This window comes from Eutrema salsugineum, unplaced genomic scaffold (assembly GCF_000478725.1).
Source record: "Eutrema salsugineum unplaced genomic scaffold, Eutsalg1_0 scaffold_9, whole genome shotgun sequence".
Taxonomy (NCBI): Eukaryota; Viridiplantae; Streptophyta; class Magnoliopsida; order Brassicales; family Brassicaceae; genus Eutrema; species Eutrema salsugineum.
This window is the reverse complement of record NW_006256342.1, coordinates 1,782,714-1,797,450: the sequence shown is the minus strand read 5'-3', so window position 1 is coordinate 1,797,450 and position 14,737 is coordinate 1,782,714. Positions and strand designations below refer to the sequence as shown.

The following is a 14,737-nucleotide window of genomic DNA, read 5'->3' as shown; positions in this document are numbered from 1 at the left end:
TTGCGAGGCCTTAAGACTCGTTGATACACAACAACAAGGCCTTTGTAAAAGTTGTTCTTGCTGTCTGTTCATTTCATAAAGCTAAAATGAGGGTTCAGAATCACTACCTCTAACAAAGCCAACCAAAAATCTCTCCCGTACCGCGCCACAAACTGTGCAGTGAGCTTAATAATACCAAGCTCCATGAGTGTGATCCCTGGAGGAAATGAAAAAACCTGCTTGTTCCTATCGGGAGGAGGCTCAGAATCGTTAACAGCAGGGAATCGGATATCAAGAGTTCCATCTTTGTAATGAGCAACGTATTCATCACGTTTTTTCAGATAAAAGGCGTGATAAGGATCAGAGCTCTCCAAAAAAGGGCTTCTTTCAATCGCACAGATCAGGAGCGTCTCCTCCAATTTCAATCCCTCTTCTCAATCATCATCCTCATACTTAGGGGTGGTTCACTCATCTTTTTCTACAGAAGAAGAAGAAACGTAAGAAAATCAGATTTGAACTAAATTATTAGCAGAATAATAGCCCCAACAAATTCTCAAATCTACTGAAAAAAAAAAAAAATCTTAAAGCTGAATGCTTGGAGTTCATAAAACCAGAAATAGTTACCCGGAAGAAAACGCGAGGACGATGGTGTAGGGTTAGGGTATGTTAACAGCCGGAGAAATTGAAGGACGCCGGCGGAGAAAAATCAACTGAACGGAGAGAAAATTCTTATTGGCGAAGGCATCTAATCATAAGGATTGGGGTTTAAATCGATGAGGAGGAAACAAAAATTGAACACAAGAATTCTTATTCTTATACAGTATTAAAAAAGAAAAAAAACCCCGCCTTTTACTTATTCGGCCTTTTACTAATTGGGCTTATAATTACTATACTTATGTAAATCGACGATACAAGGGAACGCTTCGGCTTCGATTCCACTCACTGTTTGGCCCACATTCTTCTTGTGGCTTAAATACCCACACCGATCTTGTTGCATGCATCATCTTGTTCCATTTATTCAAGAACTGTTCTTCGTCTGATGATTGAATCATGTATTGAACACAATCATTAGAGAATACGTAGATATATTTCCTTAAAAAGGTTGAAAGCTAAAAAAGCCTTTGTTACATATTTGAGAACACAAAGAAGTACAATCAGAGGTGATAATATGCTAAAGGGAAAGGAGTGTTCACAGAGTGGGGGAAGCACACTAGAGATATGCTTGAAAGAAGCACAAAAGTAAGATTGGGAAATATACTAACTGAAGACTTTTAAATCCTCAGAGAGAAGACTTTTCCGGCAGATCATCAAAGTAAGGGTGCTCCATAGCCATCTTTGCTGAGATCCTTTTGGCTGGCTCGTACTGTAGCATTTTCTGTTCCAGGAAAATAACAAGGCAATTAGTTCGTCTGTTGAAGTGTGTTTTGATATCTGATTAAAGCGCTTTGGACTTACAGATAGAAGATCAAGTCCAGCCTCATCGAGGTTTGGAACAGATGAGGAGAGACTCAACGGTTTCCACTGTGGGTATTCGTGCCAGTTCTTGAGTGTGCTCACTCCTGGCCACCTTTCTTCATTGGGTGTCCCGAGCAACCTGAGTATAGCAACACAATTTAAAAGGGTTTTCAACTAAGAAGGGGTGAAGAAACAAGGACAAAGGCTAACCTGAAAATATGGAGGAGCTGTTGGAGCTCAGAATCCCCAGCAAAGATTGCTTGGTTGGTCACAAGCTCAGCTATTAATCGTAAAGAAACAATGTTGTTAGTTGTTGTAGTTTTATAACCGAAGATTGATATTGACGTGAACAATACACGGAGAAAATTGTACCAAATATGCAGCCAACAGACCACATATCTACTGCTGTAGAGTAATGAGTAGCACCAAGAAGAACTTCTGGAGCTCTATACCATAGAGTTAATATCTGTCGCAGAGGAGGAGAATCGATCAAAAACCACAAGTTATAGGCTCAGACAATACATTGAGATGAGAGAAATTGGGATAGGATGCAAGGACTATACAAGAAACAGCGGATTTTGTGTTTCATCAACATATAGATAGATTACCTCATGGGTATACTTCTTCATTGGCAGAGTGAAGGCTCTGGCTAAACCAAGATCTGCTATTTTGAGCCTCATTGTCTTTGGATCCATCAAGAGATTGTGAGGCTTAAGATCCCTGTAATGACAGAAAGAGAAGTCTTAGATAAGACCGGAGATCTCTTGTTCTCTCAAATCATTCTCAATTGAAACAGGGGAAAACCAGAGATCAATTTACCTGTGCAACACCCCGTGGCCATGGCAGAATGCCATTCCTTTGCATAGTTGGTACATCAAGCTCTGAGAATAAAATTACAGAATGTTGAATGGACTAAGTATCAAGTGAGCACAAATGCAAAGAGAGAAAGATGACAGTAACAACAACAAGAAGAAGAAGCTCCAGTGGTTGAAACCTTGATAGTTTGGGGTGGAATGTTGGCTCCAGTTTGACGGAAACTTCTGATGTATTTCTTAACATCAGTGTCCATGTACTCAAAAACCAGGTATAGTACAGTTTTTCCATCTTTGCTCAGTCCTTGCTTAACGTCCATCAACCTGAAGAAGATGACAATCAGGTCTGGGTAAAAGCAAGCAAGGGATATTTGATTTTGCAATCACTGGGAAATTGACTGAAACTGGGATCCCGAACGAAAAACCTACACTAGATCAAACTCTAGGAAACATCTATCAACAAATCCTCAGAGATGAATCGTTTAACATTTAGTAAACTCTTAGAAACAGATTACTAGGAATTGAAATTGAGATCCCACATTGGGAAAAAATCGAGAGATTGAGGATTCGACTAACCCTAACCGCAAAGGAAAAATGAGAGACACAACAATCGAGAGAAATGACAAGCAATCAGTGGTTAAATCTAGAACCTGACGATGTGAGGATCGCGAGCGAGCATGCGCAAGATGGAGACCTCGCGGAGGGTAGTGGAAGGAACGCCTTCTTCGTCCTCATGGAGACGCGTCTTCTTGAGAGCGACGATCTTCCCGGTAGCTTTCTCTCTGGCTCTGTAAACTTTCCCGTAGGTCCCTTCACCAACTTTCTCAAGCTTCTCGAAAGCGTCCATGGCGGAAACAGCGATAACTTCCTTGTCCATCGCTTTCTCTCTGTAATTCTTCTTCGTCTTGTGAAGGAGAAAAAGAGTGTTGATCGGTTTATATTATAAAATGGGGATGAAATGATAGATCCCCTTTCGACAACGGACAGATTATTTCGAAATTCAAACAAGAGGCGCCTACTTTTATTATTTGCGTTTCAATTTTATTTTATTTTATAAAGGGCCATGATTACTCTTTAAGATTATACGCCTTGATCTGTACAGGTTACTTACATTTTATAATTTGCGTCAGCAGTGATATGTGAATTATCTGTGGCTAGTTTAATTTTGGTCTGTTAATAACTTGGTTTCGGTAAACTTACATACATTGCTCTTTAATCTCCCCATTAAAAGCAGTACCCAATCCACAACTTTAATTATTCTTTTCCTAAACTCAACTTTGAAAAAAAAAGAGTTGACGTATTTCAAAATGGACTCCAGAGTCTACGCAGAGAGACAGAGAGAGAGAATCCTGAACGGTATGGTCAAGTGAAGAACGACGAAATAAAAATTTTTAAAAAAAAAGTTGGGGAAAAATCTTAAGCAAATTGTTGACCGCTGGTGGAAGAAGATGAGATTGTGGAGAGAACATCAGTCACCGAAGCCATAACACTCAATGCAGCTTTCAATACATCTTGAGAGCAACCCGGTTTCACTATCGTCCTCACCTGACAATAACAACAACATGTAAGATTATATAAACACTGTCCTTTGCCTGTAAAAACAAAAAGAGAGAGGAGGAAAAAAATGCGGTACCTGATCGAGATACTCCTGCAGCTTCTTGATTCTTCCCATGTAATCCTGATCTTCTACACACAGACTTACAGCCTTTGCATCTGCACCTGGACCATCATACTGAACCGGTCCTGGGTTTCTGTACATATCTTCCATCAAGAACTTCTGCGCGTTCTGTCTCAATAGCCTGCAAAATCAATTTGAAATATCAAACCATCTCTTTCCTTCTAATGCTCTTGTTGTATATATGACAGAGGTTTTAGCAACTTACTCGTATGCTTTCCCTTTCAAGTCCACCGTAGCTGGATGAATTACAGGTCTACCAATTGACGTTGAACCAGAGTTTTGGGACCAACGCTTAACTGTCATCATTGCCTAAAGGTTGACAGTCAAAAGAGACTTAGTTAAGTAATACTGAAACTTTTAGCAAGTCAGAAAGAGAGAGCCTACACTAGGGACACAAAACTTAACTGTAATGGGTGCAGCACCACATTTCCATTTGTTTACAGGACTCTTCAGGTTAGTCACAGTTGCCATGTAACCATTCAAACCAGCTGCGAGGATGTGGTAACATATATGCCCAAGAACCTGCATTACGTTATCAACTGATTGTTAGTGTCAATATCCATAATTTTAAAGCTGCGATAGCATTCTAGTGCAGTTAGCGGTCACATACATAGGCATAGTCACAGTCGAATTTTGATGGTAGAGATCCACGAGCTTGGTAACCAAAAAAGTGGCAGATTGCGTTGAATTTCTTCCCTATGTATGTCCCTTCTTTCTGTTATTTTCAAAAATTATGTTAGGGGCAAGATTGTGTTAGATTTTACAAACTGAACATTCAGGCAAGGTTATTAAAAAAGATTATTGGTAATTTGGAATGCGATAAGCGAGAAAAACAACGTGCAGCATACCAAGCGCTTGTTCATTTCAGTCTCCACGAGATAAGCTAGAAGTTTCTCTGTCTCAATCTAGGGAAGAAAGCAAATGAGCAATTAGGATTCCAACTTTTTATAGCACAGTATCCATCACTTTCATTCTTCTTACCTGGGATAGCTGAGCTGAATCATCAGACTCGGGATGCAGAAGTAGCTGCAGCAAGAGGGACGACAATTTCATAAGTATTCATACTCGTTAACATGTCAGGAAAACAAAGAAAAGTCCCTTGCCAAAAAATTAGAACCTGTTTCTTAATGAATGGAGGCAAAAACTCAAACAAAGCAGATGACCAAGGTGACAGCTGCGTAGAGATCTTATCAGCATGCACACCCTCCTTGAGCAGTCCATGAATTTCCTGCAACGCACAACGTCAACATGTAAATATTTACTATGTTTTCGTACTCCAGAAACCAGAAAATTAGCTTGCCAGTACTGAATTACTACCTTCAACAGAGCATAGAGTTCAGGAATACTCTCTACGATCCCTTCAGGAATTAGGATGACTCCATGATTTTTGTCTGATACAAATAAACGGTAAATCACTAAAGTTAGTGAACAAACAAAAGACATTCACTGGCACCATTGCACAAAACTCGTTTTAGTTATGAGACCTTGTCCTGCTCTTGCTTGAACAGCATCACAAATTTGTTTTGTGATGTCAAATATTGTGAGCTTAGATGCTGTAATCTCCTCACCCAGTATCACCTGAGACAATCGGATCACATGCAAATGAAAAACAAGAGACAGCATTGCCTACAGCGTCGATCGTATATGTTTTATAAGAATACCATGTTTGGATGAGACTGAAGTGTACATTCAAGGGCAACATGGGAATGCTTCCGACCCATGAGACGGACGAAGTAATAATACTGGCAATACAAAGGAAAATTTATTATTATACAGAAAACTTGATAACAGAATCGTAAGGAACCCAGCTTTACAATTATCACACCATAATGAGTTCCACATTATTATCCAAAAAACTATACCAATATGAATAGAAAAGTTTGAAAGATGCAGCTAGACTGAACAGTTTAATGGTTATGAGTGCCCTAGCAAACTTTTTAAAACATAATAACGCCAGAAATAACATTTACCTTCTCTGCTGAAAGGGCATCGGTGCAGACATTGCTAATGAGCTGAGAATTCACCTGTACACGGTAGAACAACATTAGCCTAAATAACGAGATAAACGTCTATTATTCTGAAAGGACTCGCGAGGGCAAGGAAAAAAAATGTTGGCTACAATACCTTCAAAGGATGAAAAAACAAGACCAGGAGCTAAATTTCAGTTACCTTGCATATAGTGTCGAAACCAACGTTTGCCTCCACAAACTGATTCTTGAGATCTCCATTAATAGTGACCGGAACACCAACTACCTGAAATATTTGGGTAATTTCTGCTATTAACGAATTCTTCAGTTGAGAGGTGCAACGGTATCACTAAATTGTTTCATGAACTCATGATCTGAGTTAAAAAATAAAAAAGGAAACTGGGGAAAACTAGGACCTTTGTTGGGCATTTTGCTTCAGCAAAAAATTCAGCAAGATGAGCAGCATCTGTGTTTGATGTTACACCTAGCCAATAAAAAGTATTGATTCTTATTTAAAAAATGCGATAAACATCAACAACCAGATTTACAAAATTTAAAACATTAGATACCTCCAATGATAACAAGACCATTTAATTTCAAATCCGTGCAAGCTTTTAGTGCAGCATTAACCTGCTCAGTTGTTCTAATCTGATCCTTGGTTCTTCCAAGCAAATCAAAGCCACCTGATACGCCATACATGTAAATGCCACTCTGTCAGAAAACACTCACGAACTAGAGATAAAATTATGAATCCAACCTTGGTTTTTGTAGGTTTGGAGGACATTATCAGTTATCTCCAGGGTCTTTTGGGCAAATAGACCTTCAGAACCACCTGTTGACAAGTAACAAAAGTCTCTGATTAATGAGCAGGCACACATCAATACGGAAGTAAGATGTGATTATAAGCAAACAATGATATAGGAAAACCAAGCAGCGGATAAAAACCAGGACTGACCCAAAAATCCTAGCAAAGTGTTCTTGGCGTTGTGCACTTTGAGAGCCTCGTAAAGACCCCAAATTACATTGTGACCACCAGGAGCCTGCCTTCCAGAAAACACGATTCCCACCCTACAATAGAAAACAACTACCTGAAACCAAAAACATAACTGCAGAGCAAAAATTACAGAGAGCATAATATACAGATACATGCACACCTAATCGCTGGATGCTCGGTAATGATCTGAGCATCAGGAACTTTGGCAGTAGCCCTGAGGAAGTGAGCTAAAGGCTGGCCCAGAGTATGCGGGAAGGCACGGGCAATGATATGGGCATCACCGGCCTTTGCCACAGTGGTTCCGTCACCAAGTTCCACACGGACAGTAGTGCCCTGAAACGAACATCGATCAAGAAAAAATTCAACTACGATTACAAAAGATTCTAAAAACACTATTCCAGAAAATCACATTGAACCACAATCCACAACAAGCCCCAATACTATCTCTACATTACGGTAGTTCACGTTGACATGTAATTCAGCCTAACCCCCACTAAACTGAAACCTCTTAAGCTGAAACACTAAATCAGACTGTTTATGCAAAGGGGATCATAAACCATAGCTCGCGATAACAACCGTCGTTTAAATAGATCTGCATGAACTGCACCGGTACTGCAGGTTCCTCAATCACAGTAAACGATTCAAAGGGATAAAGCAATATTCGTGAAATAACGAAATTGTGAGAATATGAAAAAAACGAACAAACGATGTCATCGGAAAACAGAGAGATCCAAAACATTGGAGACAGTAGCTACGGTGAAGCAAGAGATCTAAGGAGGAGACGAATAAGAAGAAGAACCTGGAGACAAGGAGGAAGCTCGGGGTGGTACTGAGATCGGAGTTGCTGAAGAGGGGAGAGTTCTCTGGGGATTCCGAAATCTGAATCCATGGGCGATATCTTTTTAGGTTTTTTTCCAGAGATTTTAGGTTGGTGAGAGTGTCAATGACTCGGAGAATTCAGTTTCTTCTCTTTTTTTTTTTTCCTTATGTCCGTCAAAAGTATTTATATAGTGTGCGGGGACTTGGCGATACGATCAACGAAATAGCCAAAATTTGGTCTCCATTATGTCAGTTTTAGTCCACGCCTAAATTTCCCTGGTTATTACGAGACTGCCACTGGACATAAAAAGGTTTGGTTTGGTGTGTGTATAATGCCCGAATTGTGTATGGTTTGTACTCATTGTTGTTTTTTATTGGTTTAGATCAGAGATATTTGAACTTAGCTAAACCAAAAGTAATTTTATTTTGAACTTAGATGCGGTTCAGTTTTTGGTTTAGTTTTTCTCTTTTTTTCTTGGGCTGACTTTTGGTTTAGTTTTTAGTTGAGGAAATTCCACCTATTAATTAAGAAGAAATTTCATAAGAAGAAATTATAAATTCAATGGGGTGATGATGGTAAAGAAAGGAAAGTGAGTGAACCACAAAAGGATAGGTGAAGGGTAAATACGAAAATAACGAGAGGCAAATAGAAAAAGGAAATACAGGAGAATATATATATAGCATTTAATACGGGAATATGCCCTCATGGTACTACTGTAATTACTAGAAAAAAGAATGGCATAGATACAAGGAAACGACTCTCAGTTCCCTCCTCCTCAAGTATTGCCATACCCATAGAAATATAATGTATAGCCATATGAATCGTGAATATAGAAGTAAGTATTATGCACATGGCTTCCAAAATTGGGCTCATCCATTATTTGTTATAATATTGATATTTACATCTGATAATAGCACATTTTGTAAATACATGTATACCACTAAAAATGGTAAAATGAAACATTGACACAAGGATGCTCATTTTGGCCTAATTTTGAGAGTATATAATAATAACATAAACATTGTGATATGTATGTAAACACGATATCAAATTTGGTGAGCACCTAAAACAAAAGGGGTAGGTAAAGGGGTCAACTTCATCTTTGTGCTTATCTCAACTACCTTACCAGAAGGAAGAAAAAAGAAGAAAAAAGAAGGAAAAAAAAAGCAAACCCAACTGTTTAATAATAAATGATGGCAAATAGAACAACGAATGTTCTAGGGCCTCTTTGTAGTTTAATAACCCAAGGCCCAAATCAATTATTTCGTAAAACGAACAAAAACTTTGAGAAAGAAAACGAGACACAAGATTCACATAGATGATTTCGGCGACGGCGAGCCACGGGCGAGTGCTGCTTCCGTCACTGCCGGGACCGTCGATCTCAACGGGATCGACGGTTCTACGCCTAAGACAAACAGTGCCGAGGCGATTCAGGCTTACAACGGCGGCGACGGCGAAGTACAAGGGGACGAAGATGAGGGAGGAGAAGTTATCGGAGATGATAGAGAAGAAAGTGAAGGAAGCAACGGAGGTTTGCGAAGGAGACGAGAGATCGGAGGAGTGTAGAGTGGCGTGGGACGAAGTTGAAGAGGTTAGCCAGGCGAAAGCAGATCTAAGGATCAAGCTCAAGCTGCTTAACCAGGATCCGCTCGAGAGTTTCTGCCAGGAGAATCCTGAAACCGACGAGTGTCGAATCTACGAAGATTGAGAATGAAATCTCGAGAGTTTTAATGATTGTACGTTCCCTTTTCGTAGAAATCAAATCTTATTTTTAGGCATTAGAAAGGTTATTACTAAGAAACAATCAGCTGTCTTCTGTAGCTAAATCAGTAAAATTACAGAGGACCTGAAACATATGTTTAAAATCTCAATCATCTATTGAAACATCATCATTGTTCAGTCAACGACACTAGCCCACTGTTCCGGGTTTTAAAGATCTGGCTAATATGAGGACACGTCGACTGATCTGTAATAACATGAAAAAACTTGTTAAATGTAATTAATGTGGAAATTTGTGACCGCTAATTTCTTCTTCTTCACCCTCACTTCATGAATCTCTCTCTCCCAACGGGCATTCAGTGATACTAAAAAACCAAATCAAGATTCCACGGAGAGCCAAAAACCATGGCTCTGTTTCAGGAGAAGCTGTTACTTTTCTCAAAGTGTTCGTCTTTCCATTCTCTTCCGAAGAGACTCGCGCCCGAGCCTCGCCGTAGAATCACCGTGACAAAGTCTCGTTCAATTTGCAGAGCTTCGTGGCAAGAGGTTTGTTGAATTTTAGACTGAATGTTCATGCGAAAATCAGTTTTTTTTTTCTTTAAGAAACTTTCGCTGCCGTTGTTTTAGCTAGCCGGAGTGTTGGTTTTCTCGGCGATTCCGTTCACGGCGGTTAAAGCAATAGCGAATAGCTCGTTGGGAGAATCTCTGCGGCGGAGATTGGAGGAGAAGAAGACAGAGGCTGTGGAGAATGCTTCCAGATTCAAGGCTAAAGCTCAAAAGGCTCGAAGCGACAGGTAATTAAGATACTTTGAATTTGAATGGTTTTATCGACCAAACAAATTTTGAATTTTCTGGATCCTTTCAAAGTCATTGTAGTATGGTACTATTGTTAGATAAGTGAAGTAAAAAATAAAATAAAAATGTGGGAGATCAGCGTTAACTAGCCCCTTTAGTTGTATAGCAATTTTGTATCTAAATTGAATTAAGTCTTCGACACATAAAGTGATGGTTAATGAATTCAGTCTTGTACGCAACCATGATTTGATAGATTCATGATATGAAAGTGTTGTTGTACTGTAACATCATGGGTCACACAAGTCCTTGGTTTGTTTTTGTAAGTGTGCAGCAAGTGGTATGGAGAAGAACGTCCCCTTTGGTTTGGTCCAGTCCCATATGATTATCCTCCATACCTTACTGGAGAACTCCCTGGGGATTATGGATTCGACATTGCAGGACTTGGCAAGGATCGTTTGACCTTTGATAAGTACTTCAAGTTAGTCTTCTCTTTTCAATTTTCTTCTGTAGCTAGTGTCCTGCTACTATCCTGATTCCTCCAGCTAGGTGTAATTGTCCTCATCATGCTTACTTGTTTCTTCTTTCAACCAATTTATGAGAGAATTGTGAAACATCGTGGAATTCACATTCCTTCTTCCACCCTGTTTAGACAGTCTACCATGTTTTTTTCCCCCTTAAATACTAGTTTAGTCTTACCACTTGTTTTGCAGCTTTGAAATACTTCATGCTCGTTGGGCCATGCTTGCAGCGCTGGGTGCTCTAGTCCCAGAAGTATTTGATCTCACTGGAGCTTTTCATTTTGCTGAACCTGTATGGTGGCGAGTCGGTTACTCGAAGCTTCAGGTTTTGGTTCATCACTCTCTTCTCTTTTTGTTTTCAAACATCTCTTGCCATCTAGTATCTTGATCGTGTAAGCCTTTTTTTCAACAGGGAGAGACGTTGGACTATCTCGGCATTCCAGGGCTTCATGTAGCTGGAAGCCAAGGTGTCATTGTAATTGCCATTTGCCAAGCACTCTTGATGGTAATAATAATACCTTTAAGACATCAAATACACACACTTGCTTCATCCATCTCATAGATTTCTCTTAACATAAACCCTTTTTTTTCATATACAGGTAGGGCCGGAATACGCAAGATACTGTGGCATAGAGGCCTTAGAGCCACTGGGAATATACTTGCCAGGAGACATAAACTATCCAGGAGGGACACTTTTTGATCCTTTGAACCTCTCCCAGGACCCGGTAGCTTTTGAAGATCTTAAAGTTAAAGAGATTAAAAACGGGAGATTAGCGATGGTCGCGTGGCTTGGATTCTATGCACAGGCTGCTTTCACAGGCAAAGGTCCTGTACAAAATCTTGTTGACCATGTCTCCGATCCATTACATAACAATCTGCTTGCTACGCTTTACAGATGACTTATGTACATATGTCAAAAAGAGAATGCGTGAATATGTTTGATACCAAATGTTCTTTAAGCGATACAGATTTTACTCTTGTTGTGTGATTGTTATTATATTACTGGTGCATTTTATGCCTGCTTTACGTTCTATTTCACTGCTCTCTGCCATAACACAACACTCAACACTGTCCTTGCCTATAAAAGCAAAAAAATAAAAAAGGATGGAAAAATGGGGTACCTGATCGAGATAATCCTGCAGCTTCTAAATTCTCCCCATGTAATCCTGGTCTTCTACACACAGACTTACAGCCTTTGCATCTGCACCTGGCCCATCATACTGAACCGGTCCTGGGTTTATGTACATATCTTCCATCAAGAATCTCTGCGCGTTTTGTCTCTCAATAGCCTGCAATATATATCATTTTAATCATCAATCAAACCATCTCTTTCCTTCTAATGCTCTTGTTGTATCTGAGAGAGGTTTTTGCAATTTACTCGTATGCTTTCTCTTTCAAGTCCACCGTAGCTGGATGAATCACAGGCCTACCAATTGACGTTGAACCAGAATTTTGGGACCAACGCTTAACTGTCATCATTGCCTAAAGGTTTGACAGTCAAAAGAGACTTAGGTAAGTAATACTTAAACTTGTAGCAAGCCAGAAAGAAAGAGCCTAACACTAAACTAGATTCATCTTAATACGTAGGGACACAAAAACTTAACTGTAATAGGTGCAGCACCACATTTCCATTTGTTTACAGGACTCTTCAGGTTAGTCACAGTTGCCATGTAACCGTTCAAACCAGCTGCTAGGATGTGGTAACATATATATCCAAGAACCTGCATTACGTTATCAACTAGTTATCATTAGTGTCAATTACCCATCATTTTCATTCTTCTTACCTGGGATAGCTGAGCAGAATCATCAGACTCGGGATGCAAAAGTAGCTAGCTGCAGCAGCAAGAGAGACGACAATGTCATAAGCATTCATACTCGTTCACATGTCAGGAAAATAAAGAAAATTCCCTTGCCATAGAATTAGCACGTGTTTCTTAATGAATGGAGGCAAAAACTCAAACAAGGCAGATGACCAAGGTGACAGCTTCGTAAAGATATTTACACCCTCCTTGAGCAGTCCATGAACTTACTGCATCGCACAAAGTAAACATGAAAATACTTGCTATGTTTTGATACTCGATAAACCAGAAAGTTAGCTTTTTAAAAGATAGATTGAAAAGCCATGTAGGAGCACATGAGCAAACTTTATTCTTTGTACTGGTTATTTGGCCTCTCCTGACCCATTTTAGTATTCATTTCCCTTTGTCACCACCATCCGGTTTTTTGCCTTTCTCATCATCTTCCTCTCCACCAACCAGTTTCTTGCCTATCATGTGGTCTTCGTCTCCACCATCTGGTTTGGGTGGTAGTTTGGGCTGCTGCACATCTTTCTTCCCCTTCAGTGCATTGTGTCATCCGGTTTATTCCCCTTCGGTGCACACTGTTTGGGCGGTAATTGGTGATATAGTTTTAAATGTCTGAAGGATGTCAATCTAATTTTAAATGTCTCAACTAGTTGGAATTCCACATATCTGATGCTACAGAGAGCATTGAAGTTGTCTTGATATATAAGATTTTGAAACCACTGGCTCAAATAACAAAGTTATTTCGCATTCATTTTATCCCACAACAAACTTGTATTTTCTGCACCGAAGGGGAATAAACCGGATGGTTGTGACAAAAGGAAAGACATCTGAATCAACATTCTGATATTGTTTGCATTCAGGAGCAAGGAATTGAAGCAGACATGTTCCATTTCGATGTTTTTTTCACGAGACGGAAAACCATAGTACACAACATATGCTCTATCGTCAACCAAAGACCATGTCTTGCTCAAAGACTCGTGACCCTCACAACAATAGTGGGTGTTTGGGTTGTTCTGTATCGAAATGCGTAAAAAACATCCAAGTAAGGCGCATGTGTACCTATAGCTCGAGTGCACGGCGAACTGAGCCGGCGTTCGATTTTCAGTAGGAAGGACGAGAAATTCCAACCTTGGATTTTGACTAAACATTACGAGAGATTGTGCTACAGTCTCCCTCTCTGCTCGTCCGCCGCCATTGATGTCCTGAGTAATAAGGAAAGAGACAAAGTCTTAGACTCAAAATAGGAACAAAATTTTTTTAAAAAAAAACAAACCCTAAGACAGAACTACAATGAAATTCTAAAAGCAAATCCTTTCCTTTTGATTAGGATTGAACCGTAACCTTAACCCAATTCTAATCGAATCGATCGTTAACCAAACCCTATCGAATCAAAAGAAAAAGCAATTGACCAAACCTAAGTCAATCGACGTTAAATCGGAACCGGTTTTTTTTTTTCTAGCAGGATCGAATCGGAACCGTTCTTTTCCTTGAAGTTTTAGTTTTTTTCCTAAACTTTTAGTTTCTCTCTAACCTTGAAGTAACCTTAACATGGCGACTTGATAATTACACAACGATTGATAAAAAATGTAAGTATACTGAGACAACTGAAACCGGAAACAGAAACACTTTGTTCAGCCATAACATCTGAAATGTTTCGATCCACCACACGAATACAAAAACAAACTCTGTCCAAATTTTTTTTCAGCCATAAGCAACTTCGTTTTACCTTTTCTTTTAGTGACCAACGAGCTACGAAAATGACAAGACACGACACGGAAGAACGAAGCAAATCTAGAAGCTGCTTCTGTAAACTGTGGAAGGTTTTTACATTTTAGACTTAACAGTAGTGCTAACGCAAGACAGGTTTCCCAAACACATAATACAGACAGAAACTTTAGAGAAATCTCTAAAATGTGCAGGAGATATGCATATTAAGTCTTTTAGTTCTTCCTTAAGTCTTGAAGAGGCTGTCTCTCTTTTTGATGTCCTTGGAGCTGTTACGTTCAGATTATCCACAATTTTTGAGTTTGGTGCGTCCTCTTTCAAGTCTTGCTTTTTAGGCTTCACTTGTGGTCTGTAAATCAACATTGGTTCTCTTCTTGCTTGCTTCTCAGGTAAGGTACCTGATTCACCAACATTCACACATACATCTTCCTCCGGAAAAAGTAAATCGTTGCTTACGTCAAAAAGGAAAA

At 39.5% G+C, this 14,737-nt stretch overlaps 5 protein-coding genes across 6 annotated transcripts; 2 read left to right on the top strand and 3 right to left on the bottom strand.

Moving 5' to 3' along the window:
- Positions 1-1,047: 1,047 nt before the first annotated feature.
- On the bottom strand, positions 1,048-3,181 carry LOC18008862 (cyclin-dependent kinase B2-1). The gene is made up of 8 exons (XM_006390119.2): positions 2,897-3,181; positions 2,429-2,570; positions 2,254-2,315; positions 2,043-2,154; positions 1,807-1,900; positions 1,645-1,714; positions 1,435-1,573; positions 1,048-1,354 (listed from the first exon to the last, which is right to left on the bottom strand). Exons 1-8 carry the CDS (start codon positions 3,121-3,123, stop codon positions 1,259-1,261), a joined length of 942 nt encoding a protein of 313 aa, XP_006390181.1. The 5' UTR covers positions 3,124-3,181; the 3' UTR covers positions 1,048-1,258.
- A 256-nt stretch (positions 3,182-3,437) lies between these two features.
- On the bottom strand, positions 3,438-7,851 carry LOC18008503 (pyrophosphate--fructose 6-phosphate 1-phosphotransferase subunit alpha 2). The gene is made up of 19 exons (XM_006390118.2): positions 7,685-7,851; positions 7,046-7,218; positions 6,847-6,959; positions 6,649-6,723; positions 6,461-6,574; positions 6,308-6,375; positions 6,094-6,177; positions 5,895-5,948; positions 5,586-5,666; positions 5,409-5,502; positions 5,242-5,315; positions 5,042-5,152; positions 4,906-4,950; positions 4,773-4,829; positions 4,535-4,639; positions 4,330-4,446; positions 4,130-4,233; positions 3,880-4,045; positions 3,438-3,791 (listed from the first exon to the last, which is right to left on the bottom strand). Exons 1-19 carry the CDS (start codon positions 7,772-7,774, stop codon positions 3,663-3,665), a joined length of 1,854 nt encoding a protein of 617 aa, XP_006390180.1. The 5' UTR covers positions 7,775-7,851; the 3' UTR covers positions 3,438-3,662.
- A 998-nt stretch (positions 7,852-8,849) lies between these two features.
- On the top strand, positions 8,850-9,573 carry LOC18008737 (calvin cycle protein CP12-3, chloroplastic). The gene has a single exon (XM_006390117.2). The coding sequence runs from the start codon at positions 9,024-9,026 to the stop codon at positions 9,411-9,413; it is 390 nt and encodes a 129-aa protein (XP_006390179.1). The 5' UTR covers positions 8,850-9,023; the 3' UTR covers positions 9,414-9,573.
- A 136-nt stretch (positions 9,574-9,709) lies between these two features.
- On the top strand, positions 9,710-11,716 carry LOC18007880 (chlorophyll a-b binding protein 7, chloroplastic). The gene is made up of 6 exons (XM_006390116.2): positions 9,710-9,970; positions 10,052-10,218; positions 10,551-10,697; positions 10,930-11,062; positions 11,150-11,242; positions 11,337-11,716. The coding sequence occupies exons 1-6, from the start codon at positions 9,830-9,832 to the stop codon at positions 11,634-11,636; spliced, it is 981 nt and encodes a 326-aa protein (XP_006390178.1). The 5' UTR covers positions 9,710-9,829; the 3' UTR covers positions 11,637-11,716.
- A 16-nt stretch (positions 11,717-11,732) lies between these two features.
- On the bottom strand, positions 11,733-13,725 carry LOC112084087 (pyrophosphate--fructose 6-phosphate 1-phosphotransferase subunit alpha 2-like). Of its 2 annotated transcripts, XR_002898045.1 has the most exons (4): positions 13,602-13,725; positions 12,342-12,766; positions 12,116-12,219; positions 11,887-12,026 (listed from the first exon to the last, which is right to left on the bottom strand). XR_002898045.1 is itself a non-coding variant. In XM_024152826.1 (3 exons), the coding sequence occupies exons 1-3, from the start codon at positions 12,462-12,464 to the stop codon at positions 11,993-11,995; spliced, it is 261 nt and encodes an 86-aa protein (XP_024008594.1). In that variant the 5' UTR covers positions 12,465-13,050; the 3' UTR covers positions 11,733-11,992. The 2 variants fall into 2 exon arrangements, 1 of the variants encoding a protein (XP_024008594.1); XM_024152826.1 differs by lacking the exon at positions 13,602-13,725 and having other exon boundaries at positions 11,733-12,026; positions 12,342-13,050.
- Positions 13,726-14,737: the final 1,012 nt, after the last annotated feature.